Source organism: Pan troglodytes, chromosome 8, assembly GCF_028858775.2.
Source record: "Pan troglodytes isolate AG18354 chromosome 8, NHGRI_mPanTro3-v2.0_pri, whole genome shotgun sequence".
Classification (NCBI taxonomy): Eukaryota; Metazoa; Chordata; class Mammalia; order Primates; family Hominidae; genus Pan; species Pan troglodytes.
The window spans coordinates 106,334,704-106,355,910 of NC_072406.2; the positions used below are offsets into that span (position 1 = coordinate 106,334,704).

Sequence of the window (21,207 nt, forward strand, 5' to 3'; positions counted from 1 at the left end):
ACTATCATTATTACCATTTTACAAATAAGGCAATTGAGCCACAAGTTAAGTTACCTCTCTATGATCACACTTTTAAGATGAGGCAGAGCTTGGATTCAAACTCAGGAAGTGTGGCTTCACATCCCATGCATGTAGCCACTATGGCATGGCTAGCTTTCCTATTGGTTTATTTTTAGTTATAAACTTCAACAGTCTGGAAGTACATAAAAAGTAACAATTTTTCACCCACTTCAAAAAGAATTTAGATAATGTGTATTCTTCCAGATGCTTTTCTTATGTTAACTAGTATATTTACATAATTTTAAAACCAAAATTATACATACTACAACATGCCTTTTAAATTTACTATATTTTTGAGATATTTCCATAAATATTCCTACACATATCTCTTACATATATCACAGCCACATTATTTTTCATCGTTGCCTAGTATACTCTTGTATGGATACACACCATAATTTATTTTTTCAGTCCCTGTTGATGAACACTTCAGTTATTCCCAAGATTTTTCCCTTAGGAACAATGCTGGAGTGAGCATCTTTATATATCTATGTGTGTAATGCTAAATATTTCTGTAATTCAGATTCCTAAAAAATGTGATTGCTGAGTCTTGGGGTATACACACTTAAAACTGTGATAGATACTGATAAATGGCCCCCAAAATGCTGTCCTCCCACAAATAGTGTCTTGCAGTTTGCCAATTTATCCTCCCACAAATAGTGTCTTGCAGTTTGCCATGATTCCCTTTTCCTCAGCACACAAATTCGGGAATTGAATGCTTCCTTCTTAACTGTTCCAGTCCTCTCCTCTCTGGGAGCTCATATTCTCTGCTTGTCATGCCTCTATGCCTCTCTTTTTGCACAGTAAATGTATTTTTTCTTCCCCTGCTGCTCCATAATATCAAATCCTCCTTGTTAACTGACTGGTGCTCATGTTTTCTCTTGTTTCTCTCTCTCTCTCTCTCTCTCTCTCTCCCCCCCTCCCCTCCCCCCCCAACACCCTTTTCTCCTTCCCTCTCCCCTCTGCTTCCTTGATTATATAAAACCATAGTAGTTTCTTTGATACAATATTCACATCAAGGAGTCTCGGAGGCTACCTAGAGAAGAGTGAGTTCTGACTGTTGCTGGCAGTGGTGACGCTTTATGTGGTGCCAATTGGGTTGATGTTTGTAGCCTCAGTATTTGGCTGTGTTGTTAAAGATGACCCCATTTGGTATCCGTTATTTAGGGCACAGCAGTGAGTGTGATTAAGAAAGGAACAAAGAGTTACAAAGGAAAGCAAAACTGGAGAAGAGCCTTTTAAATGATGAAGGAGATGAGAAAAAGGAAGATAAAGGCAAGACGTTGCTGAACTCCTCCTTCATGCCACCCCCCTTGCTTGGTGCTTTACATACATTATTGCATTTAATCCCCCAGTGAGAACAGACTAAACAGATTAGGAATGGTCTGTCTGGAAGACAGGAGGAGGATGTGAGCAAAGTTTCTGAAGTCATAAATAGTTCTAGTGTAAAACTACAAAGATACCCCATGAAGTTACAGCAGAGTGAGTTTAGGACAAGAGAAAGGTAGTAAGTAGTACTTCCAAATGGGGCTAGTAAACAGTGGACTCTATAACCAAAAGTGTGAAAAGATGGACAATTTAAATAGCTTTTTTTTTTTTAAGGTTTTAGACAACTGCATGGTAATACATTGCTACTGGATTTCTAATTGGAGTTAGGATGCTTGGAGTCTTTAGACATTCATATTGAGGCCAAGGAGTCTAACCGTATGTACAGCCCTGTAGTCCATGAAGGTATCTGGGGGAGCAGAAGAGAGGACATTCAGGGCTTCTGTCATCTCTCTTTAAACCAGAATCTCTCTACTTCTTATCTCTTGAAAGTTCTGGGCTTCTACATGAGATTTCCTTTGTGAGGGACAAAAAAAAGTTGTTATTTTTTTTTTTTTTAAAGTCTACAAACGATTGCATTAGTTGTTTGACTCCACTATTCCAGACAAGCCGTGGGCTGGATGGACTGTGGATCTAACCAACGGGAGGAAATTTTACTCATGGACCAAGGCTCCACCATTGCTTCTCTCAATTCCATAGCACAAGCTAGAGTCTGACAGCCTTGTAGCTCAGCCGTGACCTCAGTGAGGTGAGGACTTGGTGAGGTGAGAGAAGGCAAGTGCAGCAGCAAGAACTGCTCCTGTTTCTGAAAGAACATCCCAGTCCATTGGTAAGGCCTCCCAACCCCATTCCACCCTATCACAAGCAAGGTGGGAGTTCCCCTGCAGCCAGTGCCCCAAGTGCCTTGCCTACTGTGTGCCTTTGAAGGAAGAGTCAGGGAGGCCAGGAGCCTCAGCCCGAGCCCTGGCTCACAGGTTCTGTGCTGTCACTGAGCTACTTACTTCACCCCTACTCTTGCCTGGTCTTTCCCTTGGGCTGTGAGTCAGAAGACAGTGGTTGAAGTCTCTGCTTACCCATTTGGCAGCCATAAGATTCTCTAGCACTCAACCTCTTTCTAACCCATGGTTTCATCTGTGTTTCTGTAACAACTCCTACTAATCAGGCTGCTAGGAGGACTGACTAAGATAATGCAAACAAAACACTTTTCAGGGTGCCTGCTGCATGGCGAAGCCTCAGTAAATGGTAGTATTGGTGGTTGTAGTTGGGTCATTTTTATACCCCCTCCACCCCCTGCTTCCCCTGCTGATATCTTGGTTCCTAGCCCTGTGACTTGGAAGAGACTTGGGCTTCTGCTATGATACCTGCTTCTGAGCCAGTAATCCCCAACCCTGACATCTGCCTGCTGCCTTCCAGTCCCATGGCTTGCCCCATCAATACTGATTTTCTGTCCTTGATTATACCTGCAGTGACATCACAAAGCACAATACATCATACACAGTGATACCCAGTAACAGCCCTCTTTGTATGTTACTGCATTTAAAAAAGAACTTTGTCTCTTAAGAGCACTTCACATATGTCGTTTCATATTTGATAGACTTCCTTTTCTGCAATTGAAATGTAGAAATATCAATGACTTGTCCTAAGGTGCAGGCTTGCTAGTTGATATAGACAAGCAGAAGCCCAGGTCCTCTGATTCCCAACTTCTTTTTACCATTTCCTGCCATCTTTTGAGTTTTTGTATCTAGATATATTGGCCTTTGCTTTGATTTATACAGACTTGTAGGTTTCCCTGTGAATCTGGGAGCAGGATGAAGGTAAGAGTTTAACTTCTGCTTTGCAGTTATACTGTAGTCAGCTGCTAAAACATAAGAATACTATCTAGATGTTAATGAAAAAAATATTATTTTTGATCTATTTTTGTTTCAAAATGTTCTGGACTTATCTCAATAAATAGCTGTTAAGATGTTTATCAAATTTATTGCATTCCCCAAAATCTAAATAAATACCTGAGATAAAAAGAAAATGTGACCCACTTGAGGTTAGGAGTTCGAGACCAGCCTGGCCAACATGGTGAAACTTCATCTTTACTAAAAATACAAAAATTAGCCATGCATGGTGGCACGTTCCTAAAGTTCCAGCTACTTGGGAGGCTGAGGCAGGAGAATCGCTTGAACCTGGGAGGCAGAGGTTGCAGTGAGCCAAGATTGTGCCACTGTACTCCAGCCTGGGTGACAGAGCGAGACTCTGTCTCAAAGGAGAAAATATGGCCAAAAAATAAAATTAAATACAATAAAGCTAAACTTCCTTAATAAATGGAAAATGGCATTAGGCTTATAAGAAAGGTATTCTACATAAAATATTTTGCTTCTGCAACCAGCAAATTCTACCATATTAAAGGCATAGCAGTTTTGTCTCTCTGTGCCAAAAATCACAAGATCTTTTATTCTTGTTCTCATGATCCACTGCAATGTTCTCTATTCAGAAAGCTCTGGGATGTTTTTTTTTTTTTTCCTGGCTCCTTTGATGTTCCTCAGACAAAGACTCTTGAAGTTGCAGATTTGTTGTATGTTTTTAGACCAGTGCAGAGATGGGGTTCAGAGGAACATTTCACATGGGCTTTGATGTTAGAATCCTTTGGCAAATCATGTTTGCCTTTCAAAATGATATCAGGAGGATAGACCCTTTCCTTTTTTTCTTTTTTTCTTTTTTTTTTTTTTTTTTTTTTGAGATGGAGTCTCGCTCTGTCGCCCAGGCTGGAGTGCAGTGGTGTGATCTCTGCTCACTGCAAGGTCCACCTCCTGGGTTCATGCCATTCTCCTGCCTCAGCCTCCCGAGTAGCTGGGACTACAGGCACCTGCCACCATGCCCAGCTAATTTTTTGTATTTTTAGTAGAGACGAGGTTTCACCGTGTTAGCCAGGATGGTCTCGATCTCCTGACCTCGTGATCTGCCTGCCTCGGCCTCCCAAAGTGCTGGGATTACAGCTGTGAGCCACCGTGCCTGGCCAAGGATAGACCTTTTCTAAGGGTTGTCAAGGAAATAACCTCATGTGCAGAAAAAGTTTTATGCACAAATATGTGTATCACAACATCTTTACAATAGTGAAAACCCAGAAACAAATTAATAGTAATAAGAGAATGGTTACTTACACTGTTGTGAAATCATGAGGAGGAATCTCACATAGAATTGAAAGTGAGGTCTAAAGAACTTTATAGTAATATGGAGAAAAACTTGGTTAATACATTATGTAGAAAAGCAGATTATAAATTTTGTGTAATATGACATCACAACTATGGAAAACTACACAGTGGTAGTGGTATCACAGGTGATCTTTTGCTTTTCTTTATTTTCCAGTTTTTCTGTAATAAGCAAGATTTTTGAAAATTGGAATGGGAAAAGGGTGTTTTACTGAAAACAGAAGCATCATCCTTCTCTGTTGGTAATTTTCAGCTTGATTTGGTTTGTAGTGCTGCAGAAAGTGCTTTTGATTTCTCTAGAACAGTGTTTCTCAACCTCAGCTAGTTGTGGGAGCAGCCCTGTGCACTGGACAATGTTTAGCAGCATCATTGGCCTCAACGCACAAGATGCCTGTAGCATGCCCTCAGTTGTGACAAACAAAAATGTCTCCACACATTGCCAAATGTCCCTGGTGTGGGTGGTCGTGATAAAATAACGTCTGGTTGAGAACTGCTGTTCTAGAATCATGCACTGATACATCCCAAATACCCACTCCCTGGGAGACCCAGCAAGAGGTGGCAGTGGGTATTCAGTTGTACACAGTAATGGAGTATGCAGAAATCTAGAAATTCATTCACTCACTCATGAGACATTTATTTTCCAGAAAGGTGTTTGGCATCAGAAAAATGTGGCAATAGGAAGCAGGGTTCCTTCCAGCTGCAGGGTGGGATTCAGTGGGAGGAATTCAGCCCCTTGCGGGCAGAGGTGGAGTGAAGAAAGGGCCTGGCAAGCAACGAGGCTCACTAGGACTGAGACACCAGTAGTTTTGGTCACAAAAGGAGGTGGAAGCCAAATTCCCAGCCTGAGATGGGAATGAAAGCAGAAATGCAGTTGACTAGACATTGTGGAGCCTGCACCAGAGAACTAAAGCTCCTTAAATTCCTCCTGACAGGGAACAGGATTGTCCTCAGAGCCTAGGGCAGCCCTCAGCTTGCTGGTGGAAGGAATGGGGACTTGGATAAGGAGTTGGAAGAGTGGGTGGCTAGAGAGCCCCTGCAAGGCACTGCCCACTCAGTAGTGATACTTACTGTGAAGGGCCGTGGGTCTAGACTGAGGCATTTACACTTGGTTCTGGAAGAGAGGAAAGAAGCCAAACCAGTTTTCCTATAGGAAAGATCTCTAGAAGTGGATTAAAGAATGTACACTTTTTGAATTTCGATGGGTAGTACTCAGTTGCCTTTCTAAATGCCAGTATAATGATCAATGGATTCGATATTATTTTGGCATTTTATAGTGCTTGAATAATAAGTTTATTATTTTAAATGTTTGTAGTGCCGCCGAAGGTTTATAAAGGTTTATGGCTGTCGCAGTTTTGCTTTCATGACCTGTTGTTGATCGTATCTTTGATTTATGTGAGGCCTAGACAGGAACAGAATCCATAATCATGAAATTTTTCCTATGGGAAAATACATCTTGCTTTATGACAATCTACTTTATGACGTGCTTTCCAGAAATAATGTGTGGCAAAATGTAGAGGTCATCTATAAAGTTTCTGTTTGTTTTATCTGTTGTGAATTTCCATAATTTTTGTCCCCCTTTGATGGCTAATTTATTTTCCATCCTGTATTAGAGATATATATTTAATAAAATTTAAAATATTCTTTTTTAAAAATGCATGAAGCACAAGGAAGGTGAATGGGTGATTAACAAGATAGTGATTCAGATTGAATATTAAATGTATCTCATTTCATGAAACAAATGCATTCAATTAGGTTGAATGATATGAAATTTTGATTTTTCTAGGTCAAAAACAGTCAAATATCAGCAATTTTATATGGCTCAGTGTAATAGTAATGTTGCCTATAAAGAAAATTTTTGTGAAATGAATATTCTGTTTTTTATTGCTTTCTTAAAAATTTTGAGGTTCATTTCCCTGAAGACAGAGTTGAAAACTTTGGCTGTGTATCATGCTGGGCATGGCTGGAATTCAACAAATTATTCTTGCTTTGAATGATTGTTTCCATTGGAACAAGAGTTCCCAACGAACCCTGGCTGCTCATAGAATCACTGGGGAAACTTTAAAAGATATAATCCATGGCTCCACACAGATAAATCAGTACATTGGATATGGTATGCAGTGGGGCAGGGCTCAGGCCTCAGTATTTTTTTGTTCCCCACGTGACTCTAAGGTGCAGCCAGTTTGAGAACCACTGCACTAGAATTTCATTTTAAGGAGTCTCAACGGAGCTTTTGTATACCTTAGAAAAACACAATGCCTTTGTTCCTCACCTACTTCTCTATCTTGCTTTGGACCAATAAGGTCTAAAGATGAAACGTGAAAAAAATATATTTAACTTGATCAACCCCCTGCTTTGGTTTTCATTCAACAGAACATTTATTGGGTACCTACTATGTGCCTGGTCCTAGGGCTGGGGATTTTGATGAAACAGATGAATGCTGAGTTAAAGAAGAATTATGCCTCTTAAAGAAGCCAGGGATTCTATGAAATGTCCCAAACAGGCAAATCTATAGCGATAGAAGGTAGATTAGTGGTGGTTGCTTAGGGCTAGTGAGGATGGGAAAATAGGGAGTGACTTTAAACGGGTATGAGACTTAACTTGGAGGTGAAAAAAGGACCTAAAATTGATTGTGGTGTAACTATATTAAAAACTATTGGCTTGTGTACTTTAAATGAATGAATTGTATGGAATGTGAATTATATCTCAATAAAGCTGCTGTTAAAAAAAAAAAAGCCAAGGGTTCCTTTTGGCATGAGGACTTCACACTGAATAAGTAAATTAGGAACAGCAGAGAAGAAACTCAGTACTATACACCCATTCCTTTCAAAACTAATAGACAATAAAATGGTGACAATAACTGAGGGCAAAATAAAGTAAATCCTGGTTGGAGATGTTTAGTTACCACCTGTATTCCAAATAGCACCTGAGTGTTCAGAGGGTGGATGGGCTGGAAGCCGTAGGTGAGAAAAAGACAAGAACCTTCATAGAATGTACTGTATGCCAGGCACTATGCTAAGTGCTCTTTGTATGTATTCATTCATTCAATTATCACACAGTTATCCCCATTTTACTATTTTGAAATGGAAGCACAGAGAAGTAACTGCCCTAAGGTCATATAGCTAGTTAAGCAGTGACATTAAGACTGCCTTAAAGAGTGGAAGTATTCTAATAGCAATGTGACGATGCGGGAATGGGAGTGGCAGTGGGCAGGGAAGCTTGGGCTTGTTGAGGGGATGGATAGCTGTCACAATGTGTTCAACTAGGGTAATAATGGAGGAGGGGGTAGAAGGGTGGACAGTGAGGGGTTACTGAGGAACTCCCTTGACCATGCTAAGGAAACAAAATGCAGCAGATGGGCATCGTTGAAGATAATTGAATCAAAACAAAGCTTAAGAAGGCCAAGTTCAGTTTTCTAAATGCACAGATATATGCATGTCTCAATGAGTGTCTCTCTGGGTCTGTTCCCTGGGTCTCACTATGACCTGGGCTCTGGGGAGAAATTACTAAAAGAGAAGTCACAATGACCTAGGGAAATTGAAAAGCCTCCATAGGACCTGCCTTAGAACCTTACATTCTTTGAATGGTTGCAAAGTCGCAGCCGAAGGTGACTAGCCCAGAATGCTCAGAACATTTGGCATCAAACCTGGACTAGAAGGTAAACCTCTAGAGGGGAAGGAAAAGTCTATTGTCCCCTGACCTCCTCACTTCCCCCAAAGTGGAGCAAATTGGGCTCCCCAGCTTTTCTTTTCCTTCTCAGTGAGACAGATGAGTATAGACAGTAATTGTGCAGGGGCAGAGGAGGAGGGAGGGACATTGGAGACTGTGTCCACCCAGGCTCTCAGGCTAACAGTCTGATCTCTAAGCCAAATGCTGCACTTCAGAGCCAGCAACTTTTCATCCACACGAATACATTCCCCTTGACCTTTCCACGTTTGCTTTGTGCTCTCAGGGCTCAGTTCATTCATGAAGATTTTTCCAAGATCTGCCCTGTTCTAACTTCCTTTTATGCTTGGATTTTTATACCAAGCCTCATAGCACCTCCCATGTAGGTAGCATTTCCTACTATTATAATCTCCACATTACCCCCAAATAATCGAGAGTTCACAGTATAGCTGTTCTTTTCTTATTTCGTTGTGCCCTAGACCTCATGATAGGTTAATCCTCTTATGCCCTATTTTTTTGTTGTTGTTGTTCTTGCACAGTTCTTTTTTTTTTTTATACTTTAAGTTCTAGGGTACATGTGCACACATGTGCACAACGTGCAGATTTGTTACATATGTATACATGTGCCATGTTGGTGTGCTGCACCCATTAACTCATCATTTACATTAGGTGTATCTCCTAATGCTATCCCTCCCCCCTTCCCCCATCCCACAACAGGCCCCAGTGTGTGATGTCCCCCTTCCTGTGTCCAAGTGTTCTCATTGTTCAATTCCCACCTATAAGTGAGAACATGTGATGTTTGGTTTTTTGTCCTTGCGATAGTTTGTTCAGAATGATGGTTTCCAGCTTCATCCATGTCCCTACAAAGGACATGAACTCATCATTTTTTATGGCTGCATAGTATTCCATGGTGTATATATGCCACATTTTCTTAATCCAGTCTATCATTGTTGGACATTTGGGTTGGTTCCAGGTCTTTGCTATTGTGAATAGTGCCGCAATAAACATACGTGTGCATGTGTCTTTATAGCAGCATGATTTATAATCCTTTGGGTATATACCCAGTAATGGGATGGCTGGGTCCAATGGTATTTCTAGTTCTAGATCCCTGAGGAATTGCCACACTGTCTTCCACAATGGTTGAACCAGTTTACAGTTCCACCAACAGTGTAAAAGTGTTCCTATTTCTCCACATCCTCTCCAGCACCTGTTGTTTCCTGACTTTTTAATGATGGCCATTCTAACTGGTGTGAGATTGTATCTCATTGTGGTTTTGATTTGCATTTCTCTGATGGCCAGTGATGATCAGCACTTTTTCATGTGTCTGTTGGCTGCATAAATGTCTTCTTCTGAGAAGTGTCTGTTCATATCCTTCGCCCACTTTTTGATGAGGTTGTTTTTTTCTTGTAAATTTGTTTGAGTTCATTGTAGGTTCTGGATATTAGCCCTTTGTCAGATGAGTAGATTGTAAAAATTTTCTCCCATTCTACAGGTTGCCTGTTCACTCTGATGGTAGTTTCTTTTGCTTGTTCTTGCACAATTCTAGGCGCCAGTAGCCATTCATTCCCCATTGAAGTCAGCCTGTTCCCAGTGACTGTGGCTTCCTCTTGACTCCTGGAGCCCCAGCTGCCTGAACCTCTCTCTTCTCACTTATTGTTTCCTGCCTCGTGTTAACTTTCCCTCTTACCTGCCTGCCTTCCAGCCATCCTTGGTCATGCAAGAGACACTCAATGCAACAGGGATGAGTCACTGATTAATCAGCAAGCACTTTATAGGGCCATGATGCATTGCGATAACTGTTCTGATGGCAGACACTGGGGAGAACAGCGGGCATCTCCAGGGCTTGCTCATCTCTGACATGCTGTCCCTGATCCTTCCTCCTGCTCCTTCCTCTCTCCATCCTTTTCTTCAAAATTCTATCTTTCTGTCTTTCGGTGATTCTGTCGTCATCACCTTCCTCCCCTGCCACAAATACCCCTGAGTTTCTTAACTACTCACAATTTAGATCTCATTTATCCTTTTATTTGCTATATCTATAGAACTTGGCTTTTCTTGTTTTCTGTGTCTTGTGTCTGAATATAATAATGATGTTTAACATTCTGTGTGTGACCTCTGACTGATTTTGGAAATGGGAAAAGGATCCATGGCATTGGTAGGAAAAGGTTGCCAAGTCTGCCTTAAGAATTTTTAGGAATGGCAGGGCATGGTGGCTCATGCCTGTAATCCCAACACTTTGGGAGGCTGAGGCAGGCAGATCACCTGAGATTAGGAGTTCAAGACCAGCTTGGCCAATATGGTGAAACCCCATCTCTACTAAAAATACAAAAACTAGCTGGGCGTGGTGGCAGGTGCCTGTAGTCCCAGCTACTCAGGAGGCTGAGGCAGGAGAATTGCTTGAACCTGGGAGGCAGAAGTTGCAATAAGCTAAAATCGCACCACTGCACTCCAGCCTGGGCGAAAGAGTGAGACTCTGTCTCAAAAAAAAATTTTTTTTTAAGAATATTTGCAGGGTAAAACATAAAAGAGCTGATGATGAAACCTGTTGGATGAACTGATGAAACCCCAAATTTACCCAGCCAGTAATGGCCATGCCCTTCACCTTCCAAAAGAAGTGCATTTGCTTCTCCCTGGCCTCATATTGAAGAATTGGAAAGGAGCAATTTGGAGAGAGTGCAATAAAAGAAAAGACAAAGAGTTTCTGCTATTATCCCTGCATCTCTGACTTCCCACAGTCTGTTTTTCAGCTGTTCCCTGTCCACTCCCAGGACCTCTGCCTCCTGTCTTATAGTGTATCATGGTCTCCACTGGATAACAGATAAGCAAGGTTGAGTCATCTCATATGGTCATCCCTGGATGTGGACTTTCTCCTCCAATCATGAGCACAACATATAGAGCTCCCATCCTCTCTCCTTCACTCTCATCAAGTGAATGGCTAAGCAAGGTTGGGACTCTTGTGGTGAGACCAGAAGATCTTGAGAAGAGTGTGAGGAATGAGCTTCCCAGTGAATAAAAGGTGACCCGACTTTTGGGCCATGAGTGACAGAACCCTCCAGCTGAATGTGCATTTGCTCCTGAAAAGGAACCCCATCCAAAGTAGCTACAGAAGTGATTTAAACAGAGATGTGGCCCCAGCAAGTCCTTTTCTTCCAGCTCAGCACCACATTGACTGTCTTCTTTGACTCCTACCAGCTCTGCTGGGAGTGAGACTCAGTGACCCTTCCCTTCCCTATAGCCTACCCAGCCCACAGATTCATGCCAAACACTCGTTGCACTGACTTCATTTGTGCCGTCTTTGACATTACTGGTAATGTCCAGTATATGCAGATGCCAAAGACCAGCTAACATCAGTTCAAGGAATATTTTAGGAGTTCCACCTGTATACAATACAATATACCATGAATCACTAGATCATGGTGGGTATAAAAGAGAGAAAATCCTTGGAACACCCATAAGCAGTTGATCCCAGTGGGTTGGTTAGGCTGTAGTTAGTATATACACTGCTGTTGACACTGCCTTTAATTATGTGTAGTCACACCTGCATTGTGTCCTTTATGAGCTCTTAGAAAATAATGAATGCACCCAATTGTTTAGAGCTCCCACAAAGTGAAGGACAACATTATTTCAAATTATTGCAAGAAGCCCAGGGTATCTGGAGACAGGGAAAGCTCTTAAGTCTACTTTTTATACAATAGAGCTTCATACCATTATTCTGTATATAATCTTTTCACCAAAACACTGTCGCCTGATTGTTTCAACAAAAGACCTCTTTGTTTTGATAGCCAAGAAAAACCTTAAGCTCAGTAGAGACATGAGAGCAAGCTTTTTAAATTACAAAATGTAAGTGCTAAAACCATATTTTTGGAATGTAAATTGGAAGGTTTTTTAAAAAAAAGTTTTGTTAACTTTAAAAGAAGTTACAATTTTTTTAAACTTAAGTTTTTAACCTAAGTTTTTATAAGTTTTAAAATTTTCATTAACTTTAGCATCTTTTTTCTCTTTTCTTTTTTAATGATTTCCATGGAGTTCTTTGACATGCAGCTCAGGGTGACCATATCTTTCTTATCTGACTATAGGGTAGGCCCAGGTAAGCTGAAAGGTGATAACTTTCCCATACTCCTGAGCCCTCTGAAGGTCAAATATATTGTGTTCAACACTCAACCTCTCAGGATAATCCTAGCCCTGAACATAGGCTGATACAGTTTGGCTCTGTGTCCCCACCCAAATCTCATCTTATAGCTCCCATAATTCCCATGTGTTGTGGGAGGGACCCAGTGGGGGATGATTGAATCATGGGGGCAGGTCTTTTTCTTGTGCTGTTCTCATGATAGTGAATGGGTCTCATAAGATCTGATGGTTTTAAAAATGGGAGTTTCTCTGCACAAGCTCTCTCTTTGCCGCTGCCATCCATATAAGATGTGACTTGCTCCTCCTTGCCTTCCACCATGATTGTGAGGCCTCCCCAGTCATGTGGAACTATAAGTCCAATAAACCTCTTTCTTTCACAAATTGCCCAATCTTGGGTATGTCTTTATCAGCACCGTGAAAACGGACTAATACATATGCTCTTCTACACACACATAGCTGAGAGTCTCTGTAACAGGACAGAGGTAGTCTATCTGGGGATAGATTGAAAGTCCCTGACTCATCCTCATGAACTTGAGTGCAGTTTTAATGCCACGACCTGTCCATTTTTTTGTAGTTCCCCAATATTTTGGAACCTCCTTGAAGGCTTACCTTTCCACTGCTATCTTACAAAAGTGGAGAGAACGGTGACATTTCCTATAAGATGTTCCATCTCTTTTAAGATCTATACCTCCAACTAGACAGGAAAAGTCCTAAGTCCTCGCCCACTCTGTGGGATGCTTCTGAAAGTTGTTACTTACCTTGTGAGTACAAATGAAGTATATGGTCTCTCTCCTGTTCCAGGCTGGTAGGTAATGTGTACTTTGTCCTTTCTCATTGGTTTTTATTAATAAAAGGAAACCACCAAGCTATAGGAAATCTTAGAAGTCATCATCTCTATTCCATTGGTGCCTTAAGAGAAGAGGCTGTGTCTTGTTTGAGGTTATATCTTCAATACTTAAAAAAATACCTCTGGAAGGCAATGGATGTCCTCAGGCATATGAGATATAACCCTCCAGCTGTATGCATGTCCATATAGCTTGCATAGGTAGTTTGCTTAGGAAATGTTTATGAACAGAAATGGTTCTGGCCTAGAATTGCATCCACTTATAAGAATTCAAAAGGTTCCTGTTTATCTCCCCAAACTCACTGCTCAATCTCTTAGCTTCACCCATAGGAAAACTATTTTGCATACACTGTTCCCTTTGCTTAGAACATTTCCCCCTCTCTTACCCTTCCTCAACCTTGCCCTAGCTAACTCTTACTGTCTTTAGGTTGTGTCTTAGATGTTACCTCCTAGAAGAACCTTCCATGGCCTCCTAAGACCCTCCTCTGTGTATCTGAAACACTGTATGCCCACACCAATGTAGAATTTTATGCTGTAATACAATTGCCCATTATCTTGCTTACCTTCCCTGATGCTCAGTAACTTTCTTAAGGACAAGAAGCTGTTTTACTCATTATTTTATCTCTAGCTACTGGCAACCTATTTTGCACAAAATAGACATTCAGTAAATATTTGTTGACTGAATGAATGAATGAACAAAGTCCAAACAAGGAATATATTCTTAGGCATAGATGGCTTATCTTTCAGATATTAAAGTGTGGCTACTTTGTGTCTGCATTGAATGTCAGTCCAAGCTTCTCAGAGGATTCATCTGGATAGGCACCCCAGCGTGGGTCCTAGCTATTGCTTAGGACCTCCCAGGGCCTGCCTTTCTCTGGGTGTAGGGCCCAGGATTTTCCCCACTAGGCTGGCCTTTCCTACTATTCTCTACCCTTACTCAACTCCTCCATCCTGTCTGGGAGACTCAACAATTCCTCTTCCAGGCTCCATGTCCTCCTGCCCTGCCTAAACTTGGTGACAGCTCTAGCTCCTGGGAATCTGGTGATCTCTATTCACCCACCACTACCTATTTCATTTGCTCTGCCTGAGGTGTGTTCACTAACAGGTTGTTGAATATGGCTCTACCCTTGGATGAAACTTGAAGGTCTGTACTGGTTGTCTTAAACAGCTTTCAGTCTTATTGGCAGGCATGAGGCTCTGCAGCTGCTCAATTAATCAGGACCAGAAGCCAACTTATGTTGGGTCCTGTCTCTGAGAGTAAGTCCATGTTAGCTCAACTACTGAGTTCGTGATCCTTGGGGGATTTGGAGAGGAATGTCCCTAGCTCCTCTCTGGTGGTCATTCACTTGGGTCCCCTTGGAAGAGAAACCTTTAAGAATTAAATCACTGCAGTTTTCCAGTAGAAGAAATACAGTGCATTTAATAAGGATAAATAACTGTCTGCTAATAATTAGAGGAGGATCTCTGCTTGCAGACCCTACTAATTCACACTCTGTCCTCATTCTCATCCCCTCCCTTTGCCCCTGGAAGTGATGCTCAAAGGATCAAGATCAAAAGGCAGTGGAAAGAAATGAAGGATGCAGGAGAAAGATGGACATTGGGAATAAAGGGAAGAGAGAGAGGGGTGATGGGGAAGGTAGGAAGATCAGGACAGAGCAAGGAACAACAGGATGAGATTCAAAAGAAAGCAACATGGGGAACATGCAAGTGGTGAGGGCTAAGAAATCTTAATAATGAAGAAACCATGGGGACTAAGAGGAAGTTGAAGAAAGCTGCTGGAGCAACCTAGAGAGACAGAAGAGAGCAGAGAAGTGAGTGAAAGGAATAAACCTGGGATGAGAGAGAGGATCTGCACTGTAACTCTGATATTGACCAAGAGGATTGATAACCTCCCTTTTATTAAATGCCACATACATGCCAGGTGCTGTGCTGAGGCTTTGCATTTATTATAGCATAGTGGGCACTAGCCCAGAATGGAATCCAGAGTTGAGCTGTTTATGGAGCTGTGCACCAGAAAACACTTAGATGTCTACACATAAGTTCACATGCAGGAGACTAGGAGAGGGTTGTTCTCTCCACCTCCAGTCTCAGCCCAGGAGGGCAGAGGTTGGCCAGCCACAGAGCCCAGTCCAGGTACTTCAACAAGGGGAGCTAAGTGGAAGAACAGAAGCAAACTATCCCTGAGCATAGGAGGGGCTCCATCACCTTCAGAATGCTACCAAATAGCTAGGAGGGACAAAGGCAGATGGTGATGGCTTTTGGGGGTAGGAAGTTACCTGAGGTCCTCAGGCCAGCAGGCATGGTCTTGGAGCTCTAAAGATTCAGGTATTTATGCTATTATGACCATTTGGGTATTCAGGGCTGGTGAAACTAGAAACAGAACTCACAGATGTCTTATCCCTTTGAATGCTTGTTTATAACAACTCTGTTATATCTCCATTAAAGAAACACTAGTTACTTCCCCCATGCTACTGGATGGTGGCACTAAGTACGACATGATCAGTGTGACGCAAAGACCATACTCTTTCCACTCTACCCTAAGGCATCTCATTAGAGATGGCATCTCTGCTGTCCCATCTCTGCTATCCCATTTCTGGTTGTCAGAGCAATATATTCTAGGAGGTCAGCCTCAGCCTCAGGCCATCTTTAGGCAGACAGGAGGTTAAGAGAAGGGAAATGCAGTGCTGGTCCAGAAGCAATGACCAAGGCCCTGGGAGCCATGAAGATAGAGGCCACACTGGACATTTCCAGCTGGGCAGAGAGAGGAAGGTTAGAAACCAGGAAAAGATGAGCAGGAGTTCAGCCAATGAAGGTTTGGGGCACAGGAAGCAGAAAGCCTGGTCTTATAGGTTGGCATTGGTCCCCTCCACCTGTTGGGGACACACAGAAGCCTGGAGCCACAGGATGTCAGGAACTTTCTGTCCCTTTCAGCTTCACACATGCACAGCTTAGCGAGAACATTACCCTTGATCCTCTGAGCCAGGGATCACAGTCTACGGGATTTGTGAAAATTTGGTTTTGTCTTGCAGGGAATTTGTCCCCATGTAATTCATTAATTGACCCATTGCTCCTTAGAGCTGCAAGGAGCCTGGTAGTTCAGGCCATTAAGTCCCTTCTGTAGGCCTAATTCATGGCCTGACATCACAATCCTAAAAACATAATCCATTTGTCCTGATTTGATTTTTTCTTTTCGAGAGGCTCCCTTGGCAGCCAGGTTTTCTCATTATGATATGATTCATCCATATGGTAATTACCATTAGAATTAGTATCTCAGACGTGATTCATCTTTGGAAATATTAAGCTGGAAGCATCACTTACAGAAAGGCCTGTTCCATTTACAGCCATGGGGAATGTCTGCAGAGATGCTCCTTCATCCAGCTAGCATTTGTTGAGTTTTGCCCTGTACTGGATTCTGAACTAGGGGCCTTGAGGCGTATAGAGATGAATAGGCCCTAGACTGTGCCCTCAGTAGCTTCCATTCTAGAAGGGAGATGATAGGGACGTAAGTGCTTGTCAGATGGATGGTACAGTCAGAGATGAAAGGTAACATGTTCTCCTTAAAGTCTAGGATACAGGTTTTCAAACTCTAGCAGGAATCAAAATCACCTGAAGGGCTTGCTAAAACACAGATTATTGGGTCCCAGCCCAGAGTTTTTGATTCAGTAGGCCTGCGATGGAGCCCAAGAATTTGCAGTTCCAACAAACTCCTGGGTGAGGAGGATGATGCTGGTCTGGGGACCACACTTTGAGGACCATAACTCTAAGTCTTCAATTATTTCTCCACTGTGCCCTTTCTCCATTGCTTGCAGCATGCTAAGCAGTGCCCTGTGCTGGGGACAAAATGTTTATTAAAGCTTGGTCCCTGTTCCAGTGGGGACATAGTAGGAGAGTAAACAGTGATTTCTGTACTTCACAGAAAGTGCTACTAGAGCTTTGCTTAAGGTGTCATTGGATCACCAAAAAGAACATGATTATTTCTTGCCGGAACCCAGGGAAGGCCACATGGAGGAGGTAAAATTTTAATAAAAGGGAAGTGGATTGGAAGAAGTTGTATGGAAGGGCATTTGCAGCTGCGAAATTCCCAAGTTTTCAAATGTCCTGGGGCATCCTCTAACTTCTTCTGAGATGTTCCCCTGAAGTGATAAAGGTTCAGCTTACTTCCCATAGAAGCCTCTGGCACAGTTCTGGTTAATTGGCCTGGTTTTAGCAAAGTCTTTATGTTTGTCTTTCCGGAGTTCTGTTTGGTCAGTGTCTTGCTCGTGCATGGTCTGAATACTCTCAGTAGAATGGAATTCTCTGCACAGGCATTTGAATGGAATGTGGAATCATGAGCAGAGCAAACAGCAGCCTGCTACCAAAATTCTCCTCCCCATCCCTGCCATTTAAGTCTCCAAGCTGCTGCAACTACCCCCTCCAATAGCCTCACTGTTTTTGTTGACTCTTCAGGAAATTCGACAGTTCTTATATCATTGCATTTTGTTTACACACAGACACCCATCAGACATGAAACTTCTAGTATCTTCAACCTTTTAGAACACTGCTTGTAGATTCCAAAGTTAGAAAAGAGGCTCATAAGACTAGTAAAGGGGTTTGCAAACCATAGCGCAGAGCTCTTACACTTCATGCTGTGAGAGGCCCCTGCGCTGTTACCACCTATTAACTCACAGGTGACACCGTTAAAATAAATGTCATTGTTTTTCTAGCTCAGGGCACTTTAAGAACCACATTATGGGGAGGATAAGGGTGCTATTAGAAGCACATATATAGTCACTAGTGCGAAATGGCAGCTGATACTGTAGGAGAATAGTAATAAGAGAGAGGGAACAGGAGAAGCTAATGTATTAGAGAATAATGATCATCAAAATAATCACCAAAATTAAGTTTAATTATACCCTACATCTGCCACTGAAGAAGGGGCTGGGTATGATATAGGGTAAAATCCCAGCACGCTGGGACGCTGAGGCGGGAGGCTTGCTTGAGCTCAGGAGTTTGAGACCAGCGTGGGCAACATAGCAAGACCCCATCTCTACAAATAATATAAAATTAGCCCAGCATAGTGGTGGTGCCTGTAGTCCCAGCCACTCAGGAGGCTGAGGTGGGAAGATCACTTGAGCCCAAGAGGTCAAGGCTGCAGTGAGCTATGATTGTGCCACTGCACTCCAGCCTGGGCAACAGAGTGAGACCTTGTCTCAGAGAAAAAAAAAAAAAAAAAAAAAAAGAAAGAAAGAAAAAGAAAGCAAGGAAGTATGGATTATAGAACAGTAACACTAAAAGGGACCTTGGAGATAATAACTGGCCAGCCTCTTCATGATAAAGATAAGAAAACTGGGGCAAAGAGTAGGTTATGAGGAAGAGGGTTTCAGTTATTTGCCCAGTATCACACAGTTACACAGTACAGACTGTGGGTCTCTCCAGGGCAGAGTCTTTTTTCTTTTTAAAATCATTGTTCTCCAGCATCTACCATAGTCGATGTAACTGCAACTCAATATTTGTTTATTTAAATTGATTTAGCAGAGTCAATACATTAATCCGTATCTTGGTTTCTTTTAAACCCCATGATCCTTTCAAATGATCAATTTCATGAAAAATTAGTAGAGAGAATAGATCAGATTAAGTCCTTTGACTCTAAGCCAATCAGCAAATGATAATGAAATGTTGTTAAACTATTGGTGGATTTATCAGAAATGGCCAAGTTTGGTTACTAGCAATTAAATCCACATTTGGCTACAGCTATTCTGAATACTTTGTAAAGATTTTATGCCATTTCATATGATTTATATATCTAGTTTTCAGCAAATACAGGTGACAGTAGAATGTCGCCTATGGTTCAGATGAATCCAATGTAGTCAGGGCCAAAAAACCAGAGGATTCTAGCCAAGTTTTTGGTGAAGACATAGAATTGAGAAATTCACTTATTCAATCAAGAACTGTTCATTGAGAACTTATAATGCCAAACACTGTTCTAGACACTGCAGATACAGCAGTGAAAAAAAGAAAATCTCATGAAGCTGACATTCTAATGGAAGGAACAGACAACAAACAAACAAAAAGTGATGGAGGGATTGTGACTACAATTACCCCTCTGTTGAAAGTGCTTCCTCTGACATCTGTAATAGGATTTTCTGTTTGGTTTGGTAGTTAACAGCACTACCTTAGACATGGAGAGTCTTGATGTTAAGTCCTAGCTGTGTGCACATTAGCGCCTTATTTTTTCTTTTTTTTTTTTTTTTTTTGAGACAGAGTCTTGCTTTGTTCCCCAGGCTGGAGTGCAGTGGCGCGATCTTGGCTCGCTGCAAGCTCCGCCTCCTGGGTTCATGCCATTCTCCTGCCTCAGCCTCCAGAGTAGCTGGGACTACAGACACCTAGCGCCTTATTTTTAAATGCTGATAATAGTAGAACCTCTTCATAAAGCTGTTATGCGGTTTAATTGAAATCACATCTCACTACTCAGGGCCTGGTTCATTTTAAGCATTCAACAAATGATGCAATTATTATTATTATTGAGTCAATGGACCTCTAAGTAACACACTTTCTTCCTGTTGAAAGATTTCAGAAGATATGCCATCAGATCTTAGAACCTCATAATTTTTCATAAGTGATCTCAAAAAGATAGCTTCTGAAACAGAGCAAGTACAAAATTGACCCCGCTTGACAATATCCTTTTTGACTTTAGTAGAAGTCAAGTCAAGAAAAAGCTCTGGCTATTCCAAGGAGCTTTCCTTCTGGGTGAGTGCTGTGGATGTGGTGTGTCTGGTTGCTTCATGCCTTTTAGTGCATGCAAGTCTTTGCCTTTGTCTCCATCTGAATTACCCCAGCTCTTTTCAGCCTCAGTATGCTTGTTTTCTTTTGTTTTGGGCCTAAACTCCACATCCTAGTACTGGCTTCTATAAGGCATCCCTCTTTCATGAGTCACAAGGAACTGCAAATGCCTTTTAAAGTGTTTATGCAAGTGTTATCTAAGCATTGCTTGCTTTTCTCTAAGTCATTTTATTGTGTCAAATCATTTTGCCCAAACCACTCCAGGCCATGTCATTTCACAGCACCTACCATAATCGGAGGAGTGTAATCCCATGGAAGGATCCATTCACAGTTTGCAACATTGATCTATAGTTCTCTATATAAAGCCTACATCTCTAAAAACTTAGCAATGACCAAATATAAAAACTTTGACTCCTTTCCTTTCCTCCCAATGACTTCAGCAAGTCCTGTAGAAATATATTTTGATAATATATAATAGCCTACAATTTTTTACTAATTTATTTGGTCTACTTGTTTATTGTCTGCCTTCCCCATGAAAATGAAGCTCGTCTTGCTCACTGGTAGAACACCAGCAGTTGAGCTTAGCACAGTGTATGTGCTCAGTAAATATAAATCACTTGTTGAGTAAATGAATGCTCACATAGCTGTCTAGCAAGTGTGGATGCCATGTTGTGATGTGTTGGATTTTGTTTCAAAAAAGATATTGGCCTATGTAGGGCAGTAGTCTGTCTAGTTTTCAGCACTTTCCATCACCATATTAACCTTGAGTTTCTCTCATTTGTGACTGTATAATTTAAAACTATAAATCTTCACATAAAGGAAGCATATTTGGTCATTCATTAGACTTAACTTGACTATTTTCAAAAGGAATTGAGAGTGGCCATGAAAGGAATTATCATGAATAAAAACAATAACAACAGCATTGTAAACATCACCTAAACCTCTTACCAAGATCACCCCTAACAGTGTGATCTTTATTCCACTGTTGGGCTTTGAGTGTGACAATGGATAGTGCAATGGATAAAGCTGGACCACAGAGTTAGAGAAATCTGGGTTTCTATCCTGGCATAGCCTCTTACTAGGTGTGTAAGGCTGACTGTATTTCTCTACTTCTCTAGGCTTACTTTCCCATCTACAAAATGAATCAACTTTATAGATTAGTGTGTGGATTCAATTGTTATGTAATTAAAATACTTATTATGGTTCCAAACACATCATCATTGTGTCAGTTAA

At 41.6% G+C, this 21,207-nt stretch overlaps 1 protein-coding gene across 9 annotated transcripts in view; it reads left to right on the top strand.

Annotated features, from left to right (window-relative positions):
* PLCE1 (phospholipase C epsilon 1) overlaps positions 1-21,207 on the top strand; it is a 333,932-nt gene that overhangs the window by 111,439 nt on the left and 201,286 nt on the right. Inside the window, exon 1 of one of the 9 annotated variants that reach the window (XM_054660357.2) lies at positions 2,889-3,200. The exons of the other annotated variants lie outside the window; for them this stretch is intronic. Within the exon in view, the coding sequence (XP_054516332.2) occupies positions 3,195-3,200 (6 nt within the window). The 5' untranslated portion in view covers positions 2,889-3,194. Of the gene's footprint in view, positions 1-2,888; positions 3,201-21,207 lie in introns of those variants that run through there. 9 annotated transcript variants of the gene reach the window in all.